Source organism: Camellia sinensis, chromosome 7, assembly GCF_055761805.1.
Source record: "Camellia sinensis isolate YWXY chromosome 7, ASM5576180v1, whole genome shotgun sequence".
Classification (NCBI taxonomy): Eukaryota; Viridiplantae; Streptophyta; class Magnoliopsida; order Ericales; family Theaceae; genus Camellia; species Camellia sinensis.
Genome location: NC_138967.1, coordinates 163859667 through 163884235, shown reverse-complemented (window position 1 = coordinate 163884235; position 24569 = coordinate 163859667). Strand labels below are relative to the sequence as shown.

The window sequence follows — 24569 nt, the reverse complement described above, 5'->3', positions numbered from 1 at the left end:
CAACTGTGTGAGTCACGACAATTTGGCACTTTTATCTGGATGATCTTTAGGTCTTGGATGAGATTATTTCTTTGCTTTGATCCCTAGCCCCTTTTTTTTTTTTTTTTTTTTTGTGGTCGACGGCTCTTTTTTTTATGGGCCCTTTTACTTTTGTTACATGGGTCCTTTTTATGGGCTTGATCATTTTTAAAATAAAGGGTTAATTGCCCTTTATAGTCCATGGGCCATTTATTTTTGTTGCGTGGGTCCTTTTTATGGACTTTTATTTATTTTAATTTATTTATTTATTTATTTATTTTTTTTTGAAGGGTCATGAGTAAGGTCCAAGATTTAATTGGGCATTTCCTTTTGTGGGCCTCCAAGTTGCCACCATTTTTTTTACAGTAGATTTTTTTTCTAGGCCATCATGGATTTTTCTAGACCATCATGGATCTTTCCTTTTCTAGGCCACCATTTTTTTAATTGGGCCTTTTCTTTTGTGGATCTCCAACTTGCCACCATTTTTTTTTTGTAGGCCATCATGGATTTTTCTAGACCATCATGAACCTTTCCTTTTCTAGGCCACTATTTTTTAATTGGACATTTTCTTTTGTGGGCCTCCAACTTGCCACCATTTTTTTTACAGTAAATTTTTTTTTCTAGGCCATCATGGATTTTTCTAGGCCATCATTTTTTAATTGGGCCTTTTTTTTAGCAGATTTAGCAGATTTATTTCATGAACTCACCATTGAATGCTGTGCTTTTTATATGATGGCAAAAACAACCCCTTTTGCTGGCCCATAAATCCACATAGTTCTTGAAATCAGGACAACCATGTAAATAATTTTTAAGACCAAACAGTTTCTTTTTCTTGTGCTTTTAACTTCCACAAGATTTTCTTCATCTTTTTCTTTTTTTTCACTTAGCCCTATAGCAAAATTTCTTTTTACATGAGCCCCTCTTTTTTTTATTACGCATATATAACCTGAATAAACCCCTTTTTTCTTTTCTTTTATTTTTACCTTCCAGCAGAAAATTTTTCTCCATGAGCCCTTTTATAACCCATATGAACCGCTCTGCTGTAATGTTTGTTAAGCAGATATGGCTTAGATATGAATAAAGGCAGTCCATTTTGCTAGACCACAAACCCAAATAGTCAAACAAAAACCCTTTTTGAAGCCAACACAAGCATGTAAAGATTGAAACCACACCCTTTTTTTTTTCAGCAGCAGCAACCCACACCTTTTTTTTTACATTCTTCGCTCTAAAAATGTATTATGTGTATAATCTGCTGTCATGTTTGTTAGGCAGATATGGCTTAGATATGAATAAAGACAGTCCATTTTGCTAGACCACAAACCCAAATAGTCGAACAAAGACCCTTTTTGAAGCCAAGACAAGCATGTAAAGATTGAAACACCTTTTTTTTTTTTTTTTTTTTTTTTTTTTTTTCAGCAACAGCAACCCACACCCCTTTTTTTTACATTCTTCGCTCTAAAAATGTATTATGTGTATAATCTGCTGTCATGTTTGTTAAGCAGATATGTCCTAGATATGAATAAAGACAGTCCATTTTGCTAGACCACAACCCAAATAGTCAAACAAAGACCCTTTTTGAAGCTAAGACAAGCATATAAAGATTGAAACCACACCTTTTTTTTTTCCAGCAGCAGTAACCTGTTTGTTGTCTAGCAACTTTTTTTTTTCCTATTTTATGGCTTTTTCCCTCTTTTACAGGCAACCCGCAAGGCGTCAGAGTTTGTTTGAAGGTATCATTGCCCCTTCTAGCCTAATGGCAATGAGTGGCTTGAATTCTTGGCAGTGATTGTGTCCTTTCACCCCAATGGCTTGAATCCCTGGCAGTGATTGTGTCCTTCACCCCAATGAGTTGAATCCTTGGCAGTGATTGTGTCCTTCACCCCAATGGCTTGAAACCTTGGCAGTGATTGTGTCCTTTACTCCAACGGCTTGAAACCTTGGCAGTGATTGTGTCCTTCACCCCAACGGCTTGAAACCTTGGCAGTGATTGTGTCCTTCACGGCTTGAATCCTTGGCAGTGATTGTGTCCTTTCACCCCAACGGCTTGAAACCTTGGCAGTGAATGTGTCCGTCACCCCAACGGCTTGAATCCTTGGCAGTGAATGTGTCCGTCACCCCAACGGCTTGAATCCTTGGCCGTGAATGTGTCCGTCACCCCAACGGCTTGAATCCTTGGCAGTGAATGTGTCCGTCACCCCAACGGCTTGAGTCCTTGGCAGTGATTGTGTCCGTCACCCCAACGGCTTGAGTCCTTGGCAGTGAATGTGTCCGTCACCCCAACGGCTTGAGTCCTTGGCAGTGATTGTGTCCGTGACCCCAACGGCTTGATTCCTTGGCAGTGAATGTGTCCGTCACCCCAACGGCTTGAGTCCTTGGCAGTGATTGTGTCCGTCACCCCAACGGCTTGAAACCTTGGCAGTGATTGTGTCCGTCACCCCAACGGCTTGAAACCTTGGCAGTGAATGTGTCCGTCACCCCAACGGCTTGAGTCCTTGGCAGTGATTGTGTCCGTCACCCCAACGGCTTGAAACCTTGGCAGTGATTGTGTCTGTCACCCCAACGGCTTGAAACCTTGGCAGTGATTGTGTCCGTCATCCCAATGCCTTGAAACCTTGGCAAGGGGCTTTCGTCACTTTCTTTATATTAGGACATTTTACCTCAACTAACCCCCTTGAGGCCCAATACTATGAGAAGAAGCTTCATTTCGACAAAGTTTCTGGCGAACATGAACAGTTGTTTGCTTCAATTATCAAGTCGGATGAGCGCATTGCGGGTCTTAATCAAAGGTTTATTCAAACCAAAGAGTTACTCAAACACCTTGAAGAGGAATTGTCATCCACCCAAGCGGAACATGCATCCTTTATGTGTGATTTTGCACAAGCTTCCGAGAATGTTTCTAAATCAGAAGAAGACGTACAAACTGCTTTGAATGTTTTGAGCCAACACAAGAAGAAGAATGGACAACACGGTGTTGTGGAACACGCCTTTGAGAGGGCTAAGGCTTCTCTTAATGAATGAATGCACTTTTATTTTGTTATTCATCCGAACATAATGTATTTATGAAATTTCGCTCAGTGATGGATTTATTTGTTATTCGAAATTTCTCAATACAATACATTGATTTGTCTTATTTTAGCCGTATACAATAGATATATTTGTTATATGAAATTTCTCAATACAATACATTTATTTGTCTTATTTTGGCCGTACACAGTTTATACTCTTGCGGGCCAGGAGTATCCTTAGATTTCGGTGAGGTATTTTAGCAGTTTAACCACATACAATACCGTTGGTGGTTTTTTTGACTTTTGTTTGGCCGTACACAGTTTATACTCTTGCGGGCCAGGAGTATCCAATGTTTTACCACCTTAGATTTTGGTGGGATATTTTAGCAGTTTAACCACATACAATATCGTTGGTGGTACTGACCTTTGTTTGGCCGTACACAGTTTATACTCTTGCGGGCCAGGAGTATCTAATGTTTTATCACCTTAGATTTCGGTGAGGTATTTTAGCAGTTTAACCACATACAATACCGTTGATGGGTTTTCTTTTTATTTTTTTTATTTTTATTTTTTTTTGCCCTAACTTTTGCCTAGGCCGCCCTTTCGGGTTTTCAACCTAGCAGACTCTTTTTTTTTTTTTTTTCTTTTTGCCCTAACTTTTGCCTAGGTCGCCCTTTCGGGTTTTCAACCTAGTAGGCTTTCTTAAGGGTAATATCTCTTCAAGAACCTTGCATTGGTTAGGGGAATGATTCTGTCACCATCCATCGTTATCAACAAATAGGCCCTATTAGAATAAACCTTCTCAATCACATAAGGTCCTTCCCATTTGGGCTCAAGCTTTCCTTTGATTCTTCGTGAGACTACTATGGGTGTTCTAACCATTAGTACCAAGTCTCCCTTTTTAAAGGAACGAAGCCTCACTCTTTTATTGAATGCATTTGCCATCCTTTGTTGGTAGATTTCCAAGTTCTGTTGAGCATACAACCTTCTTTCATCCAGGGTCTCCAACTCAACCAACCTCACTCTTGCACTTTCATCTTCTGTTAAGGACGCTTGTATTGCCACTCGTAATGATGGTATTTGAACCTCAAGTGGTAACACTGCTTCTCCTCCAAAAACCAACGAATAAGGGGTTGCTTGAGTAGGAGTTATGTGCGAAGTTCGATAAGCCCACAAAGCTTCTTGTAACTTTTCGTGCCAAGCTTTTTTGTTCTTATCCACCATATTCTTTAGAATTTTGCACAATGTCTTGTTGAAAGCTTCTGCCAAACCATTGGCAGGTGCATGATATCTTGATGAATGGTTGTTTTTGATTTTGTACTTGGCAAATAACTTGTTCAAAACATCACTCCTGAATGACTGTCCATTATCCATGATGATACTTTTTGGAATCCCAAACCTGTAAATGATATGGGTTCGGATGAACTCGGAGACAACTGTACTTTTTATATCCTTTAAAGCCACAGCCTCTGCCCATTTTGAAAAATAGTCCGTTGCAGCTAGGATGTATCGATATCCTGCTGAAGATGGAGGTACAAAAGGACCAATAATGTCCATTCCCCATGCTGCAAATGGCCAAGAACAAGTTGTTAAATGTAAAGGGTCTGGGGGTTGGTGGAGAAAGTTCCCATGGAATTGGCAGACTTGGCATCTTCGAGCATAATCTATGCAATCTGCAATCATAGTCGGCCAATAGTATCCCAACCGTTTTAGCTGCATATGTAATTTAGGACCACTTTGGTGTGCCCCACATACACCTGCATGTATTTCTGCCATTACCTCTTGAATACCCTCCTTGGCTATACACCGCATGAACATTCCATCCAAAGACCTTTTGTATAACGTTCCATCTTTTCACAGGACGAATTTGGTAGCCCTGCGTCTCACTTCAATTCTTTTTACTTTATCTTCAGGTAGCCTACCATGTTGGAGGTAAGCTATGAATGGTTCCCGCCAATCCTCCTCGTTTTCTCCTTTCGTGGTGACGACCAAAATTGGAACCAAGTCAGAAACCTCTTTTAAAGGTTGTAACACCCTTCTTTCACCTACCGTGATAGTAATTGTTTTGCTATCTAGTAGGGTGAATGATGCAGCCAAACTTGCAAGTGAATCAGCTCGAGCATTTGTTCTTCTCTTCACATGGAAAATATGTGTTTTCCTGAATTGCGAAAGCAATTGATCAGCCCTTTCATGATACGGGATGAGACTTGTTTTCTTAACAATGTATTCTCCATGGAGTTTCTTTACCACCAGTTCCGAATCTCCATAAATTGAGAGTTCTTTAATAGGAATTTGTAATGCCAATTCTAATCCAGCAATTACAGCTTCATATTCTGCCTCATTATTGGAGCATCCTTCACTTAAGGCGAAAGAATGGGTGATTATAGCATTGTCTGGAGTCACAAACACAATTCCAATTCCGGCTTTATTGTTTTTAAAATTTTCTTGCTTTTTGCCATCTGGACTCCTTGAAGCTCCATCAAAATACATCTCCCATCCTTTCTGAATTTCTACTTGCATAACCTTTTCATCTGGTAAATCAGTTACTAGAGGTGAGTCATCAGGTATAGGATGTGCTGCCAAAAAATCTGCTAGAGCCTGCCCCTTTACAGCTCTTTGGGGAACATATTCAATTGCGAATTGTTGGAGAATTACAACCCACTTTGCAATTTTCCCTGAAAGTATGGGCTGTGAAAGTATATATTTCAAGGGGTCTGCTCTTGATATCAACTTGACTTCGTGTTCCAAGACATAGTGCTTTAGTTTTTGCAAGGCGAACACCAAGGCATGACATGTCTTTTCGATAGGGGAGTAATTGACCTCTGCCCCAACCAAAGTACGACTCAAGTAATACAAGGCATTTTCTTTCCCATGCTCATTATGTTGTGCCAACAATGCCCCTAACAAACCATCCAAGGTTGTTATGTACAACAAAAGTGATTTTCCTTTTATTAGGCTCATAAGTACTGGAGGCTTCAAAAGATACTCCTTAATACTATTAAAAGCATTTTGGCATTGCTGATCCCATTCAAATGGAACACCCTTTTTCATCAATTTTGAGAACGGCAAACATCGACCAGCCAAGTTAGAAATAAATCTTCTGATATAGGCCAATCTCCCTTGTAGCCCTTTCAATTCCCTTAAATTTCGTGGAGGAGGCATTTCGGCAATAGCTTTAATCTTGGTAGGGTCAATTTCAATCCCTTTGTTTCGAACCACAAACCCAAGAAATTTTCCTGATGAAACTCCAAATGCACATTTTAGTGGGTTCATCTTGAGTTTGTACCTCAAACGTTCGAAGATTTTTCTCAAATCTTCCACATGGTTTTCCTTTTCCTTTGTCTTGACGACAAGATCATCAACATAGCATTCGATGGTGTCATGGAGCATATCACCAAAAATTACAGTCATCGCCCTTTGATACGTGGCCCCAGCATTTTTCAGGCCAAAAGGCATTACCTTATAGCAAAAGACTCCTTTTGGAGTCCTGAATGCAGTCATTTCTTCATCTTTAGGTGCCATTCGGATTTGATTGTATCCTGAGTATCCATCCATAAAAGACAAGGTTTCATACCCAGTAGTTGCATCTACAAGAAGTTCAGTGATGGGCAAAGGAAAGTCATCTTTAGGACAAGCCTCATTGAGATCACGGAAATCAATGCAAACCCTGATTTGACCATTCTTTTTCTTGACTGGCACTATGTTTGCTAGCCAAGTTGGATATTTGACTTCTCTGATGAATCCTGCATTGATAAGCTTGTCGACTTCGGCTTCAATTTGGGCTGTAAGCTCTGGTCGAGTTCGCCTTTGAGGCTGTTTAACTGGCCGTTTCTCAGGGTGAATTGCAAGCTTATGGACTGCAATCTCTGGATTAAGACCAGACATCTCACTGTAGTTCCATGCAAATATGTCACGATACTCCCTTAAAAAGGAAATATATTGCCGAGCTTCTTCTTCCTTTAAATTTGCACTAATGAAGGTTGGTTTGTTTTCTCCTTCATCACCCAGATTTATTTCACGAAGGTCATCCACGGTGGCTTGGCCTCCCGCTTCAAATTCTGTTGGTGCAGGTTGAGCTTCATCTTGGTCAACATCTTCCAACACATCTTGAGTGATAGTCATGTTTACTGGAAATTTTTCCTCATTCCCCTGATAGCCTAACCCCTCTGTCCTGGCGGTGATAATACCGCCTTGCTGGATAGCCTGCCTCTGTGAAAGTGTTAATGCAAAGTCAAAGGGTGTCATTGTTCCTGGTATTTTTTCAAGATCTAAACCAACTTTTACCAACATTTGTGTGATTTATGCACTGAAGGTAGGCTTCTCAAAACTCGAGATGTTTTCTTCTGGCATTTGTTCAATTTTTACTTTCTGTTCAACATCTCCAAGCGAGTGGAATATGATGGGTTTCGACCCTTTTCCTTTAGAAGGGACCACAATCTTATTATATTTTTCCACATAGGTGCATTCTGTCCTCCTTAATGGCAACGTGAACTCACCCTTGAGATCCAAAATTGGATTTATTGGGGCTAGAGCCTTTGCCCCCAGTTTCCTTTCGGACTTTGGCACATATCTAAAAGTTCTTTTTGTTGAAACTGGAGTAGACTCTAGAGCGTCTTTGACATTCGGAGTATCTTCAGACTTTTTCACTTCTTTTCCCTTTCTTTGTGAAGTCTTTGTATAGAAGCGAGCATCAGCATAGTAGGCCTCTACTTCTCCAAATGGATCATTGTCAGCCACAATTGTCCCCTCTTTTTTGGGTGAAGGCAACGGGTACTTAATACCTAAGAAGCACGGACACTTCTAAGAAGGTAACGTATCCGTGTCGTATCCGTGTCGGACACCGACACTCTTTGGACACTTTCCCGACACGTGTCCGACACTCTTTAAAACGTGTCCTATTTTTAAAGACCCGGACACTCTTTGGACACTTGGAGAATACATGTGTATCTCTTAAACACACGTGTCTATCAATTAGACACATGTGAAACCAATTATAAGTTTGAACAAAACAACTTAAGATACAATAATAAAACAAAAATCATATAAATTCATAAGAATTATTGTCATATTTAATATTTTTATTATCTTTGAATGATATATTCATATATATAACATATAATAAATATATAAAATCATATATTTCATGCGTGTCCCCCGCGTGTCGTGTCCTGCATTTTTTGAAAATTAGCGTGTCGGCGTGTCCGTGTCGTATCCGTGTCGTGTCACGTGTCCGTGTCCATGCTTCTTAGCTTAATACATTGGTGATAAGTTGATGGCAATGCATGATGATTATGCATCCATGGTCTCCCAAGAAAAGCATTGTAAGAGGTGTCTACATCAATAACCAAGAACTCAGTGCTTTCTTCAATATCCCTAAACTTGGTTTGTAATTCAATTTTCCCCATTGGGTGTTGCTCATTCTGATTAAATCCTTGAATGACCAAACGACTTGGGCGAAGTTGTGAAATTCGAACCCTTAATAAATTTAAGGCCCTCCGAGGCAGAAGGTTCACCGCAGATCCTCCATCAACGAGAATTCGAGAAATTTTCACATCATGGATAAGCCCAGTGATAAACAAAGGCCGATTATGGTCTGTCATTTCAGCACACATGTCTTTGTCACCAAAGGTTACCATAGCCATGCATGTAGTTGCCTTCTCTTGATTTCTACCCTCAATTTCTTTGTGGAAATCCTCTGGCTTGGATAGGGCATATATTAAAGACTTTCAAAGCTCTGGAGACATTTTTAGTGCATCATATACGCTCAACAATGCTGGAATTTTCTTTAGATGAGCTAGTACATCATATTTCACTTGTTCTTCCTCCATCAAAACTTGTGGAACTTCCGACGTTTGAGGGTCCTGAGGATTTCGTAATTTCCTCCGGTAGGTCAAATAAGTCTGGCATACTTCAGCAACCGCCTTTTCGTTGACCTCAACTTCTTTTATTCCCTCACTTATTTGGACCATGTTAACTGGTCCAGCTGCAGGGTGATCATCATCATCAGTCACTTCACCATCTTCTTGGAGCTGCATTCTTCTCCCATTTCTTAGGTACCAGGAGTCACGCCTATAAAAGCATTGAGATTCTTCAAAACCATTCTTCTTGGCCTCCCAACTAGGCACCACGACTCCATCGAGGGAGCAATACCAGTCAAAGGCGATCCCCTCTAAGGAAAGGGGGAATTGTTTTAGGCAAAGTGCTTCATTTTGAGCTGTTTTTCCACACTGTTTCAAAAAACGCCTAATATGTTTTTGAGGATCTCCATACCCCTCATATAGGACAAAATTTGGAAGTTCGTATCCTTCAGGAAATGGTGTTTGCTCTACCCATAAAGGGAACAAATCCCTTGGGCGATAAGTGCCCATCTCTCGAAGTTCAATGGCAGTTTCAATCTTCTCCTCAATTGTGCCTTCTATGAAATCATATGTTTGAGAAGATGTACCTTCGTCATCCAAATGTTTTGACATCTCAATTTCTATTGGCCATGGTTTATAAAATGTCCTATAGAATCGATTAGCCATGGTGTCCCAATCTGGGATTGAATTAGGTGGTAGGCTGAAGTACCAATCCGCTGCCCATCCTTCCAAAGAAAGAACGAACTGCCGTAGAAGTAACGCCTGGCTTTTTACTGTGTTTCCACATTGTGCAAGGAAACGAACCAAATGGCGCCTTGGACAACCTGTCCCATTATATAAAGGAAAACGAGGTACTACATATCCTCGTGAAAACTGAACCCATTCGATCCAATTAGGGAAAGGGTGTCCAAAAATTTGATTTCTTTCAATACTCAAATTTTGATGGGCTTCAAAACCCTCATCTTTCAAAGAGACTGTTACTTTTGCCTGATGTTCCATTTCCCTTCTAGCTTCAATTTTTGCTTTCTCATCATCACCTGGATTGCGAATGATATGTATTTCTCGCTCTTCAAAATTTACGTCCACAGTGATGACATTACAAGGAAAGTCAAAGTGGTCACTTGATACACTTTCTCCATCGTATGTCCTAACTGGGGATGTGTATGGTGAATCATCAGGGGAAAAGTCAAGTTCCCAATCTTCATTAGGATTCTTAACTTGAGATGACTTTGCTTGTTTACTTGAATGCTTCCACACTTCATCATCCGACTTACACCTGCCATTCACCTCATCATCCTTGAAGTGTAGTCGTTTTTTCGCTTTTTTTACAAGCTCAGAGTCGGACCTACACCTAGTGTCTCTTTGTTCTGTTCCCCTTACTTATTCTGGAGTGCTTTGATAGTACATTGGTGGTACTGGCGAATACTTTGGAGAAAAGGCTTCTGGTGTATACTCTGGAGAAGCTGGTGTATATTCTGGAGAGGCTGGTGTGTATTCTGGAGAAGTTGGTGTATACTCTGGTGAGTCAGGTATACAGATAGGAGATGTAATGCAATCCCCTTCCCTAACTTTTGAACCAACTTCACCCTCATCTTCCTCGCCATCACTCAAAACAATGATGATTAGGCAAGGGGCCAAAGTAAACTTTTCCTCCCTTCTTTTATCAAAGTATGTCTGCAACTCTACAGATTGAAATTTTGAAGGTAGAAATTCCTCCAATGTGACTGGGACAAGAGGACCTTGCTCTAACTGCTCATCAGGGACCAATTTCTCCCCCTTTTCCTTCTTTGGGTTCTTTTTTCCTTTTCTCTTACTTACTTTGGCTTTTTTCTGTTTCCTAGAAACTTTTGATTTTTGCTTTTTGAAAACTTTTGGCCCTTGTGTTGTTGAATCAACCGCACTTCTAGCTTTCACTGTGGCATTTTGTTTTTTCTTCATGCTTTTTGACTGATAAATAACCCATTCACCTTTATTATCATTGTCGATAGTGATTGGGTTAGCAGATGCTTTCTCTTGAGGAGGGAGTTCGATAATTTTAGAGTCCAAAAGTTCCTGAATTTTATCTTTCAGAACAAAGCACTCTTTTATCGGATGGCTAATCAAACGATGGTAGGGGCAATACTTTGGATCATTGGTCTTTCCTACCTCATGTGGTCTTTTCACCTCAAGGAGAGCAATCAACTTTTGCTCCAACAGATCTTCAAATAGGTCTTCGACCAAATCATCCATGAAAGAATACTTCTTCTCCAACCTCTCTTTTATAGTCACCTTTTTAAATTCCTTAGGCTTTTTAGCCCCTACTACAACGGGACCCTTCTTTCTGGTTTCGATTGTAGCTGCAGTCGAGGACTCAACCCTTTCAATGGCCTAGGCCTCCTTCGTTTAGCTAGATGCAGCTCCATGTCATGAGCTTTAGTGCATAGATCATTAAATCCTTCAAAAGTTTGAGCCATAAGAGCCGTAGAGAGCTCATGTCGGAAGTTGTTAAGGCACATCCGAATTAACTCTAATTGTGTAAATTTTTGAGGACAAGCAAATGTCAAAGCTCGCCATCTTGCAATGAAATCTGTAACAGACTCATTGTCACGTTGCTTGGTCTCAATCAGTTCTGGTACTCCAACTCGCCTTTGTGTGTTGCAGAACTGTTTAAGGAACTCCTTCACCATAGAATCTCAATTTAGGATTGATCCCTCAAGAAGGTTAGCATACCAAGTAAATGCAGAACTTTCAAGTGACTGAACAAATAGCTACAGACACAGGGCCTCATTATGGGCTATTGGCCCGCACCTTGAAAGAAAATGAGCCACATGTTGCCTTGGATCTCCTGTTCCATCAAACATTTTGAAATCTGGTTGGGAAAAACCAGAAGGGAATGGAACACCATCTACCCATGCTGGGTAGGGTTTTGTAATTATTCGAAAATTCTCATCATCTTTTTCTTTGACTTTCTTTACTTGTCTCCTCACCATATCATCAATCATGGCCATGAGCATTGGATTCATACCACCACTGGTTAGATCAGAGTAACAAGGACCATTGCCCCCTGGGGCTAGTGTACTTTGTATGCCTACAGATGTCCCCACAACAGGTTGTGTCATTTGTTTGGGTGCACTTCCTGGTCCCGTCATTTGGGCCTGCAGCTGTTGCATTTGCTCCAACATAGCAACCATTTCCCGTTCTTTTTTCTTGAGTTGTTCTTGTAGGGCCACCACTTTTTCCTTGAGACCTTGGTCTTGTTGGACCTGCGAATTTTCACCTTCTTTCTCAACCTCAGTCATCATAACCGCAACTTTGTTGATATCTTTCAATTCATTGTTTCCAATATTCGTTGAAACAAACGAGATAGAATCATCTTGTTCGTATAAAGGATTATCAACCCCCACAACATTACTCATATTTGAAGCATCTGATGCTTTGTTTTGAGCCTGACGGGTTATGGACCTTGTTACAGGCCCTTTTCTTATTCCCTCCATAGATAGTTCAACCAAAGTAGAAATATTTCCTAAGGGTTGCTTACCCTCCTCCACCTTGGATTTTCCGACAAAGACAGGACCTTCAATTTGTTTTTGGGGTTCATCTTTCGAGAGAGCCCTTTCAATAGCACCTATAACATTTATTGCCACTGTTCTTAGTTCCAATTTCTTTAAGGCCTTATTTCTTCTTCGCCTTTGTCTTTTCGAAACTGGACCGGATGACATATCAAGTCGAGCCCCTAAGGGCATAGAAGGAACGGTTTGTGCCTTTGTAAGTTCCTCATGAATTTTCAAAACAGTCCCTACATTTTTAGAGCGGGTCAATTGATGTTGATTCAAATCCCGTTGGGCCAACAGGTGTTCCTTATTCGAACCTTCCCGGGCCAACGGGTGTTCCTTATTCTGTCGGGCCAACGGGTGTTCCTCATTCGAACCCTGTCGAGCCAACGGGTGTTCCTTATTCTGTCGGGCCAACGGGTGTTTCTCATTCGAACCCTGTCGAGCCAACGAGTGTTCCTTATTCTGTTGGGCCAACGGGTATTCCTTATTTGAATCCTGTCGAGCCAACGAGTGTTCCTTATTCAAACCTTGTCGAACCAATGAGTGTTCCTTTGGCTCCTGAGAGTTGACTGAGATTTGGTTTGACCGATTTTGTGCTCTGAACAGAACTATCGGTTCGTAGGCAGCAACTATTTTTTCAACAACAGGGGCCTTTTTTCCATCAACAGGAGTTTGGGTCATTACCCTCTTCCCAATGGCCCTAATGATGGCCATGTTTTCAACAGAAGCTTTCTTCTGGGCAGACTCCACCATTTTAATGGAGTCTTCTACCTTTTTGAGTAGTTAGGCCACAACATTTTTTGTTGCCCCCGTTGAAGCTGCAACAAAAGTCGTAGTTGCAAACTGATTAGCCTCCTTTGCTTGAATTAGAAAGTTCTTCGTTCGGGCTGTGGCCCTCACAATTGCGTACTGCTTTGACGCTTTCACATAATCTTCAGTAATCTTTTTCAAACTTTCAGCTTTCTGGAGAAGTGTGACTTTCTTCGTCACACCAGTTACCTTCGGGACAGCCAAGAGCTTTCGCTCCGGAGCCCCTTGGGTGACAGGGGAAAGAAGTGCATCTTTCTAGGATTTCGTTGGCTCTACCTTTGGGATAGCCAAGAGCATTCGCTTCGGAGCCCCTTGGGTGATGGGTGTTATCTCCAACCTTGGTGATTTCAGAACCACTGGAGTGCAGGTTTGTCTCCTAACAGTTGCTTCAGCATTCCTATTACAAAAGAATACGTCAGTAAGTTTCAACTATATATATATATATATTTTTTTGTTCTTCAAAAGATGGGAGGAGAAATAAGGTCCCATTGGGCGTGCCAGAATTTGTAGACACAAATTTTAAAACATGAAGTGTTTCAACACATTTCAAAATTTTATGTTACAAATGTCCACTGTTTAGTTTTTTGACTAAACAGTGTTGATTATTTGAATAGCAGGTTCTTATTTCCGATCTGTATTTCAGATCGTTAATTACACATTTTATACAAATGAAACCTCCGATTAATGAAAAAACAAAATAAACAACAAAAGACAATTTAAAAAAAAAAGAAATATTTTATTGAGATTGTTATGGCTTTTGAACCCTCGAATACAAAATACAGTTTGGGTTTGGAACCCTTTACCTATTCATCGCCATTAGCGTAGGCTCTGAGTTCTCTAGGCTTATCGTCTTCTTTCTTGTAACAATTTGTTTAGCTCTCAATTTCTTTCTCTCTCTCTCTCTCTCTGATCTTTTCACTTCTGATTCTCTCTGATCCTCCGTCTTGTGTGATGGTCCTCATATTTATGGAGGGCCATCAGGTGATAGGAATGCTTCATCTTCAATTTGAATTTCAAATTGAATGATAGCGCCATTTAAATTTTGAATAATAGCGCTATCTGATTAATCGTATATCTGATTAACCGGATTGATCTTTGGGGTTTCATCCTGTGTGGTGTCCTTGCTGTAGGCTCTACAGGTGTCATCTTTCGTAGGCTCCACGTGTCATTTGAGCATCTTGAATAACGTCGTTAAGATACGACGCCGTTTTACTTATGTACTTCAATGGATCATATTGATTTTTTTAAGAAAGTAGCCTTCTTATTATAGGCTCTATACGTGTCATAAATTTAGTTAAAATTTATGTGCCAACAGCTACACTGAGTTTTGGGCATGCTTTATGACATGGCACGTGTTGTATTGTCGCGATATGGCATGTGCCATAATGTGAAATGGCATGCTCCATATCATGTTGACACAAAATGGCGGGTGTCATATCATGATAAGATAGGCACCGTATCGTGATTAGTGTGTGCCATTCTGCAATTGTACTTGCATGTCCTTGCACATCGGTCCAAGATTTGTCTAGTTGACTTTCCCCACCATCTCCGACCTTTGACTCTATAAATAGAGGCCTCTTTTTAGTTGGGAGGAGAGAGGAATCATAGAGAAAGCTTTGAGAAACACTAGGGCTAAGAATTGGTAAGGGAAGGAGATCTCAATTCTTTTCACCTTGCTAAAGTCTTGTGTAAATATCTTCTCAAACCTCTGAAATCATCTATATCCCAGCCCCTAAATCAGTATTTAAACACTCTACAACTCTCAAACATTGAAAATCTTGTTCAAGTCTTCAAATCAAGCTAGTCATCTTCAAGTAAAAATAACCGAAGGAATATCGAAAGGGACAAGGCTGGCGGCTTTGTTGCTATTTCAATCACGCTTCTATAGGTATAACTTACTGTTTTCCTAGTTTTTATTAACTTTGGCGTTCATTTCTTTAAACAAATGCATAGATATTTGCTTGAAAATGCATGTTTTGACTCTTAATCATGTAGTGATAGATTTTAATACAAATGTACTGGTTTTTCATGCTTAGCTAGCCATAATATAGTCATTGCATAATTATGAATTCTTAGAATAATCATTTCTCACATGTTATTCAAGAAAATCACATTTATCGCCTTTAAGGTGAATTATTAGAAGAGTTTTATTTGTGTATGTAAGATTTGTATCTTTGAGGAGTACGTATTTTCCATGTTAAAGTTCATTAGATTGTCATAAAATTACGCATTTTGCTTTTCCTTTTAGCATTTCTTTAGTTTGTAAGTAGTGAAGTTTTGAATTGCATGCCACAACATTTTCTTTGATTTTTAGCATTGGAATACCTACTGTGTGAGCATGAAATAGCTGTGGGAAATTATAGTTTTAAACTCCAAATTGTATCGTATGCCCATGAAACATGCCATGCATTTCTTTAGATAGGTCCATCCATATTTTCCTATAGTATGTGTTTTATAGCCATAATTTGCTCACTGTTTTGATCCTTTTGTTGTCATTTTTTATTTAATTTGCAGCATATTAGTGTAGTTTGAACACTTAGAAACATGATAGGAGCTTCCTTTAAAATTAAGATTACATGTTACCTTTATTCTGCACATGTATTGTGTTATTTAGGAAGTTTACTTCATTATCTTTCTTTTTATTACATTATTGAACTAAAAGATTTTTCATGATTTTTTTTCCCTCTTCCTTTCTTGTTATCGAATAATAATTATTTTTATTGCTTTGATTATTTATCTTTTTGCTCATATCTCATAAATACGCATGTAAGTTTATTTTTAGTTTATAAAGAAAAATTCATGCTAACTAGAGACTAACCGTATGGTTAAGTTAAATGGGTACTTAATACCTTCATAATTATTAACTTGGCTTCCGAACTCATTTTCACTTGGTAATGATGGAGCTAATGCTTATCCTTGGATTCATATAAAAAGTTTCAGGAGACATAACCGGGTGGCAACTCTTTAAATCAATTAAACCCTTTTTTGGACCTCCAGTTTCCTCTGGGACATCATTTACTAGACCGTTCTACAAGTGCTGGTCCCAAAAGCCCCACAAGTTTTATTAGGAGGGAAGACCAAATGTGGTCCACCACACACGCACCCTGCCGCTAGGGGTGGGCATCGGCTCGTTGGCCCATCCAACCTACTTGGCCTAACCCTATTTTTTTAGGATTTGAGAAGGTTGTTTTAATCCATAAGGCTGGGTTGGGCCAACATTTTCAGCCCATATATTAATGGGCTGTGTTTGGGATTTATATTTTCAACCCAGCCTGACCTGCTATTAAATTAATTAATTAATTATAATATATTAAAATATATATTTTTTATTGAGATGTATACTTTATCTTTATTGATTTTATTAAAATTTACATTTGTAGTGATGTGTGCTTGAATTTATTTAAGAAATATAATGTGTGATTGAATTTAATTATGGAATGTTTTAATTTTTTTTTAACATATAATCCCGATGGGTGGGTTTAGGATTTATAATTATTTTTGGGTCGAGTTTGGACAGATGTAGAGGCTCGATGTTAGGGCTGGGACAGGCTTGGACAGACAAAAAATCCCTTATTATGTAGATGAATGCCCACCCTTACCTACCGCTACCCCAAGCTGAACTGGGCCAGGACGTGGGTCAATCATTTATAATATATTAATCAGGATGTGGGTCAATCATTTATAGTATATTAATTTTTGACAAAGTTTATTTAAATTAAAATAAAATTATTATTTAAATAAATCCGTGATTGTTTATTTATTTGGTCAAAACCGAATTGGGTGTGATCCATAATTCGAACGCACTACTCTAAGAGCAGACATGATTGTTCTAATGCACCTCTTCCACCAAACAGGCCTTTTCAATCTCAATAGTCATCGTGGTCTTTCGAAAAAGCATGAATTTGCCTATATAACACTGTTGCATTCATTCTGCTTCAAAATCAACTCGTCTTCTCTCCATTCTACTCTTTACTTTCTGTCAAAGAGAGTACACCACTTTGTTCGTTCACCAAACTCGACCATTGAAGTGTTACTTCTACTAGGTTCTTGATCGTTGTATCTTGAAATATGGACGTCCATTCAACTCGTGAGCACCGGAGCGAGGGGCGAATTAAGTCTTTAGAACATTGTGGCAAACACAAGGCTTGATCATTTACTATTCTTTGTGGATTTTCAGAATTTTTACATTTCGTAAGTTATTATTTTCAGTTTAATTTTTGAATTATTTTGGTCTATCATTGGTTTCACACACAAGTACACAAGATCGTCCAACAATTTGTTTGTTAGCTTTTCTATATTTCATATTTAGCATAACACATACTACGTGAGAGCAAGGATGGATCCAGAAGGCAGTGACCTCACTCCTAAAAATTTAGAAGAAAAAAAACCCCTCATATTATACCAGTAATTAATAAGAAAATTTTAAAATCCTAACATTTCACATTACCAAAATTATAGAGGTTCGCACCCCCAAAACTTTAGGGCTTGCATCCCCCAAATTAAATATAATGACTAAATTTTAAACTAATTTTTTAAACAAGTTTTATCAAATATTAGTCTCCCCGTCCTTATTTATGTCTACTTTGGGGTATACTCTAAAGAAATTGTGAGATTCATTCCATTCAATACCAGTTCCATGTGATACAATTGCTTAACCATAACTACTAACTACCTAACCTAACCATAACTACATGCATCTAACTATGGTTCTAACAAACTAACTTGTTCTGAGGAGAGTCGACTTAGGCTTCATACTGCAGGTTATACTGCAGCCTTGTCATGTGTGGCTTGTGCTGCAGCTGCTGTGTCTTTGGCTATGGCTGAGGTTGCAGCCTTGGCTACTACAGGCTGCGGCCGCAGCCTTGACTGCTGCTGAAGCTGCCCTGTGTCTATGCTCAGCTCAGATATCTTATCATTTCCCCTCAAACTTTGGGGACATGGAAAGACCTGAAATTTGCCTTGAAGATACTGAAACCTAGAGATTGAAAGAAGTTTAGTGAGAATATCTGCAATTTGATCAGTAGAAGCAATATGGCAAATGACAATCTTTTTGGCGGCCATTCTTTCTTTGACATAATGATAGTCAACCTCAATGTGCTTGGTCCTAGCATGTAAAACTGGATTGCGAGCCAAGGCTATGACAGACAATTATCACACTAGAGAGTGGGAACAGATGCATGGAGTTCAGCAAGAAGCATGCCAAGCCAGCTTCACTCAGCAGAAACTTGAGCTAAACCTCTATATTCTGCTTCTGAGGATGATCTTGAAATTGTGGGCTGCTTTTTAGCACACCAAGAAACAAGATTGGGAGCAAGAAATACACAATGCCCTGTAGTAGATCTTCTATCAATAACATTGTTAGCCCAATTCGAATCTGAGAAAGCATTAAGAACAAGAGGGCCATTGGTAAAATGAAGGCCACGACTTAACGTTACTTTGAGATATCTGAGAAGTCTCTTAACTGTTGTAAAATGACTTTGCAAAGGATTTTACAAATATTGACAAAGATGATTAACAGTAAAACTAAGATCTGGCGTAGTGATGGTTAGATATTGAAGAGCTCCCACTAAATTTCTGTAAAGACTAGGCTGAGAGAAAGGAGGGTCATCAACAACAGAGTTAGCAACCTTAGTAGCCATGGGAGAAGCATAGGGCTTACAATTACTCATACCAGCCTTAGCTAAGATTTCTAAGGCATACTTTTGCTGAGACAAAACTTAGCCTGAAGAAGAAGAAGAAGAAGAAGAAGAAGAAGAAGAAGAGACAGAGATGCCCAAAAAATAATTGAGAAATCCGAACTCTTTCATAGAGAAAGCAAAATGCATTTGTTGAATAAGAGTGGAGATACTAAGAGGATCACTACCAGTGAGAAGAATATCATCAACATAGGCGAGAAGAATGGTAATGGAAGTAGGAGTTTTCTTGACTAATAAAGAGGAATCACAATGACTAGGAATAAAGTCATGAGAAAGAAAAAAAGAGGAAAGTGTAGAGAACCAAGCTCTTGGAGCTTGCTTTAAGCCATAGAGAGTTTTGTGAAGTTTACAAACAAGAGATGGATTAGAAGTATCAATGAAACCTTGGGGTTGCTGCATATAGACTTCTTATTCAAGCATTCCATGAAGAAAGGCATTTGAAATGTCAAGTTGCTTAATAGACCAATGATGATGTAGAGCAAGACATAGAAGCACCCTAATTGTAGGTTGTTTAGCTACAGGACTAAAGGTTTCATGATAGTCCACCCTTTTAGTTTGAAGAAAACCCTGAGCAACTAATCTTGCTTTATGCCTAGCTACAGAGCCATCTGAGTTTCTCTTAAGTCTAAACACCCATTTGCAGCCAATGTCTTGCTTGGTGGGTGGAGGTGGAACTAAAGACCAAGTACCTTGTCTTTGCAAGGCTTGATATTCATCAAGCATAGCAGCTTGCCAATTAGGAGAAGTAGATACTTCCTGATAAGATTGAGGTTCAACATGATCAGTAGAAGCCAACAAACAAGTAGAAGAAGACACAAGAGGAAGTTTGGCCTTGTATATGGTTACCATGGAATGAGAATTTGAAGAGGAAATATGAGGAAGATCTATAAAAAGAGAAGAAATTGGAATTTGAGGTGAAGAAGAAGAAATAGGGGCATGTGAAGGAACAGGAGGTAAGCCAGGAGAGACAGCAGATGCAGGTGCAGCAAATGCAGAAGCTGCAGACGCAAGTGGAGCAGGTGTAGGGGAGACGGGTGCTACTGGAGCAGAAAAAGGAGAAGGCACAGGAGATGTAGACCAGAAAAAATTGTGTAAGGTAGTGAGATGGGATAAAGTAGAGAAAGATGGAGCTGATGAGGAAGAAGAGAACGACGAAGACTAAAAAGGTCTCACAAAAAACAACATGGCGAGATTCATAGACTTTGTTGGTACTTGGGTCAAGATATCTATAGCTTTTAACAGAGGGTTGATATACCCTATAAACACACATGGAACAGACCTAAGCTGAAGTTTAAGGGAGTTGTAAGGTTTAAGCCAAGGATAACACCTGCAGCCAAAAGTTCTCAAGAACTGATAATCAGGTTTTTGATGAAACAAAACCTCAAAGGGAGTACTGTTTTGAAGTTTGAGTGTATGCAGTCTATTGATTAAGAACACAGAGGTGGCAAGAGCATTGAACTAATAAACCAAAGGCAATGGAGATTGATGCATAAGAGTAATAGTTGTCTCAATATGATGCCTACAAGTTAATTAATGGTCAATGCCTTTTAGTTTGAGAAATTCCTGGAATTGAGTACTAATATATTCACCCCCATTGTTTCTTTTTAGAACTTGTAACTTGGTAGTGAATTGTGTTTCAACAAAAGATTTAAATTCCAGAAAGTTAGTGAATACTTCACTCTCATAATGAAGAGGAAAAAGCCATGTGAATTTACTGAAATCATCTATGAACAAAACATAGTATTTATAGCTTGAACAAGAAGCTGAAAAAGGAACCCATGAGAGCCAGTGGTTTATTAATAGTTGAATTGGACAAGTTAAAAGGTAGTCTATGACTTTTGGAAACACAACAATGCTCACATAGACTAGAAGTTTTATTAGTAGACAAATGACTATGAGTAAGAACATGATGAAGCTTCCTGGAAGAAGGATGGCCAAGTCTAAAATGCCAATTAGGAGCAGCATTGAGTGAACCAGGAGAAGAAGGCCTTGTGGAACAAGACAAGCAGACTGGAGATGAAGTTGCAACAAAAGTAGAGGAAGATGCAAGAGGATAGAGGCCATGAGAATAAGAACCTCTATATAGCTCCTTCTGAGTAGTCTTGTCCTGAGCAACAAAAGAATGTTCATCAAAAGTAATGGTACAATGATTATCTACTGCTAATTGATGAACTGAAAGCAAGTTTGGGGAAATGGAAGGAACACAAAGCATGTTGGTGAGATGAAAGGGAAACTTAGGAGTTGGAAATAAATCATTACCAGTGTGTGAAATAGGCAAGGTGGAACCATCACCAATAGCCACCTGATTGTATCCTTGATAAGGTTGATAAGTGGACAAGTTACTCAGGTCATTTGTCATATGACTTGTGGCTGCAGAGTCCAAGAACCAATTTGAAGCAGATGAGGAAGCAGATGATGGTGAAGTCATAGCTGGAGTTGCAGCCACATAGGCTTTGGCTTATTGTGATGGAGTGTGTTGACCTGTCTGATAAGATGTGTCCCAACTGAACCAGCATTCTAGGGGCAGTGTGATTTGCTTTTCCACAGATCTGACAGATCACAGAATTAGTATTGTGACCTGTCCTACCACCTCTTTGATAGTGATGACCTCCTCTTGTTTGAAAGGGATTAACCTGAGTAGTCTGAGAACCTTGACAAGAGCCTCTATGGGTATGGCCTCCCCTACCTCTTGTGGAATAGCGTCTGCCTCGAGAAGAAGAGCCTCTATAGCCTCGAGTAGCAGAATAAGCAAATGGAATTTCTGCAGCATGAGTGTGTTTGAGTGAAGACTCAACATGAATGGGTTCAGAACAGAGAAGAGCAGACAAATCTTCCAGAGAAATAGGAGCAGATCGGGCCCTAATTGTGGTTTTGAAAGCATTATATTCATCTGGTAAACCATTGAGAATTAACAAGATCAATCCTCTGCATCCACATGTGATGAAGTTAAAGAAAGCTGATCTGAAATGGATTTGAATTGACTCAAGTAATCTTCCATTGTTCAACCTTTTTTGGTAATTCGACTGAGTTTGTGCTTTAACTGATGAAATATGAGATCTGGAAAGAGATGTGAATCTCTTTGCAAGAACATTCCAGACCTCAGAACTAGATTGACACTGAATCACAGATGTGTAAACAGATGGTGATAATGTTGCTGTTATACAGCTCAATAGATGGGCATCAATTGTGATCCACGGTGTATATTCAGGATTCTGAACTTCATTATTGTTGGAATCAACTACACTGAGGGAGGACATACCTCTGATCCATCAATATATCCAAGAAGCTTCGTAGCTTTCAGGATATTATGCAATTGACTCTTCCAAACAATGTAATTTGTTGAATCAAGCATGGTTGTAACAAGAGCATTGAGATTACAGATTAGTAGTGTCAGATTTGCAGGTAAAGAAGATGAGGAACGTGAAGCCATGGAGATTGCTGTTGCTGGTGTGAGGCTAGTGAGGTTAGGGTTTGGAATAGCCATTAAAAGACCTTAGATCGTAGTAGCTTTAGAGCTCTGATACCATAAAGAAACTGAGATTCAGTTACAGAGGGTTCTAGTACATTATATACATGTGATACAATTGCTTAACCATAATTACTAACTACCTAACCTAACCATAACTACTTGCATCCAACTATAGTTCTAACAAACTACCAACTTGCTCTGAGGAGAGTCAACCGAAGCTTGATACTGCAGCTCATACTGCAGCCTTGTCATGTGTGGCTTGAGCTGCAGCTGGCTGTGTCTTTGGTAATGGCTAAGGCTGCAGCCTTGGCTACTGCAGGCTGCGGCTGCAGCTTTGACTACTGCTGAGGCTGCCCTACATGCTCTGCCCTGTGTTTATGGCTCAGATATCTTATCATACTCTTTTATTTAATATGTGAGTTGTGTCATTTATATTTTTTTCATTTATCGCAATAGTTATTTATTATTTATTATTGTAGTTAATACAATCAATAGAATATGATCATAATTTTGTAGTCAAACTATGTTGATAAACGATGTTTAGTTGATGATAATATTATTGATATTTTTATATTAGTATTGCATTTTAAATTTTTCAACAAATTTTTCGATTAGGGGTAATATACTTTGACCCAGTGTTATAATTGTGGATCCATCTCTATGTGAGAGAGCGCGTTGGATTTTGGTAATATATTTTTTCTCTATGCAGAGACGCTGGGAAATGGGAAAAGGCATTACCGTCAACTAAACAGTGAACAGACTCTTTGGTAAGGCTTTTAAAACTCAATTTTACCCCTTGGTTTGAGTGTGGTGTTTGGTTAAAGTTTTCAAAAATTGATTCTATAGCCACTTTTGAAAATACATCCAGACGTCAGGCCGGTTGACCAGAACAGTGTTTGTGTTTTTTTTTTTTGCACCCATTATTTTTATATTTTAAATAAAAAATATTTTCGGAGTTTTTTTTAAATTTTTTTATGAGCTTTGAATAGAATTTTGGATTGTGTGTTTAGTTATAAGTTATAAGTTTTTGAATCAAATATCTCACATCAAAAATTTCAAACTCAATTTTAAACTTTTTTTCAAAACTCATAACCAAACAAATTTTTCACACTCAAATTATAATTCCAAAACTCACAAGTTCAAAATACAATTATATTCTCAAATCATGATTCTAAAACTCTACCAAACGCTACATTAGTTTTTTATATTCTTCACCCCCTTGCTTTTAGTTGAAATCTTAGTTTAACTCTTTATATTTCTTGTCTTTGTGTCATTTTGGTGTGATTTTTATTGTCCTTTTTATTGATATTTGAGGACTTCTAGTCGCCTTTTGTATTTTTTGGCTTTTTACTCGATAAAATTACTTTGTTGCTGATCAAAAATATAAAATAAAATATTCTTTACCCCCCTTGCTCAGCTATGACTCAGTGATGCTGCTTATTATGTGCAGGCTGTTATTGCTATCATCTTTGGCGCTACAGGCAATGACATTAATGGTGGTGATACTGAATAGCTTCTTTTCCTGCATGTATAGTCTAGTTACTCATTTTAATGGTCGAGATTGTTGAAACTCGATAGAGACGTCAATGTCACATAAATTTTTGTGAAAAACAACATAAAATGATCATCTAAGCCTCCGTTTGGGAAGTGAGTTTGCTTTTTAACTTTTTTGGCTATTTTAGCCTGGGTTAAAAAGCTTGGTCTGGGAAGGATTTTTTGATTTTTTGGCTTTTTTGACTTTTTTTGTAAGAGAAGAGTGTAATGATTATGGGTTAGATGTAATGTTTTGTTTGTTGTGACTAAAATAGCTTATTTTGTTTTTTATAGCTATTTTAGCCGCAACACCACTTGTCAAACACCACCTAAAGATAATAAAAACATAATATGATATTAATTTTTATAAATTTAAATTGTTTTGTTTTATTATCGTATCTTAATTTATCTTGTTTAAATATATAATTTGTTTCACGCGTATCTATTCGATAGACACGTGTCTTTCAAGTGTTGTGGTTTTAAAAAACAAATTTAATACATTTTGATGAGTGTTAAACATGTATGTATCATGAAGTATCTAACGAATATTGGTGTCTGACACAAACACATCACTTTCTTAGAAATGTTTGTACTTTTGAGGTTTTATATAATTAGTTGTGATGCGTTAAACAGTACGATGCTTGATT

At 38.7% G+C, this 24569-nt stretch overlaps 1 protein-coding gene across 3 annotated transcripts in view; it reads left to right on the top strand.

The window, feature by feature from the left end:
- Positions 1 to 24293, top strand: part of LOC114315562 (large ribosomal subunit protein eL20z) — a 34015-nt gene extending 9722 nt beyond the window's left edge. For all 3 annotated transcript variants that reach the window (XR_014336352.1, XM_082879686.1, XM_082879687.1), the window contains 2 exons: positions 23099 to 23156; positions 23840 to 24293. Coding sequence is in view for 2 of the 3 variants with exons in the window: in XM_082879686.1 (XP_082735812.1) it covers positions 23099 to 23144 (46 nt within the window). In the remaining variant the exon portion in view is untranslated. The remainder of the gene's footprint in view (positions 1 to 23098; positions 23157 to 23839) is intronic.
- Positions 24294 to 24569: the final 276 nt, after the last annotated feature.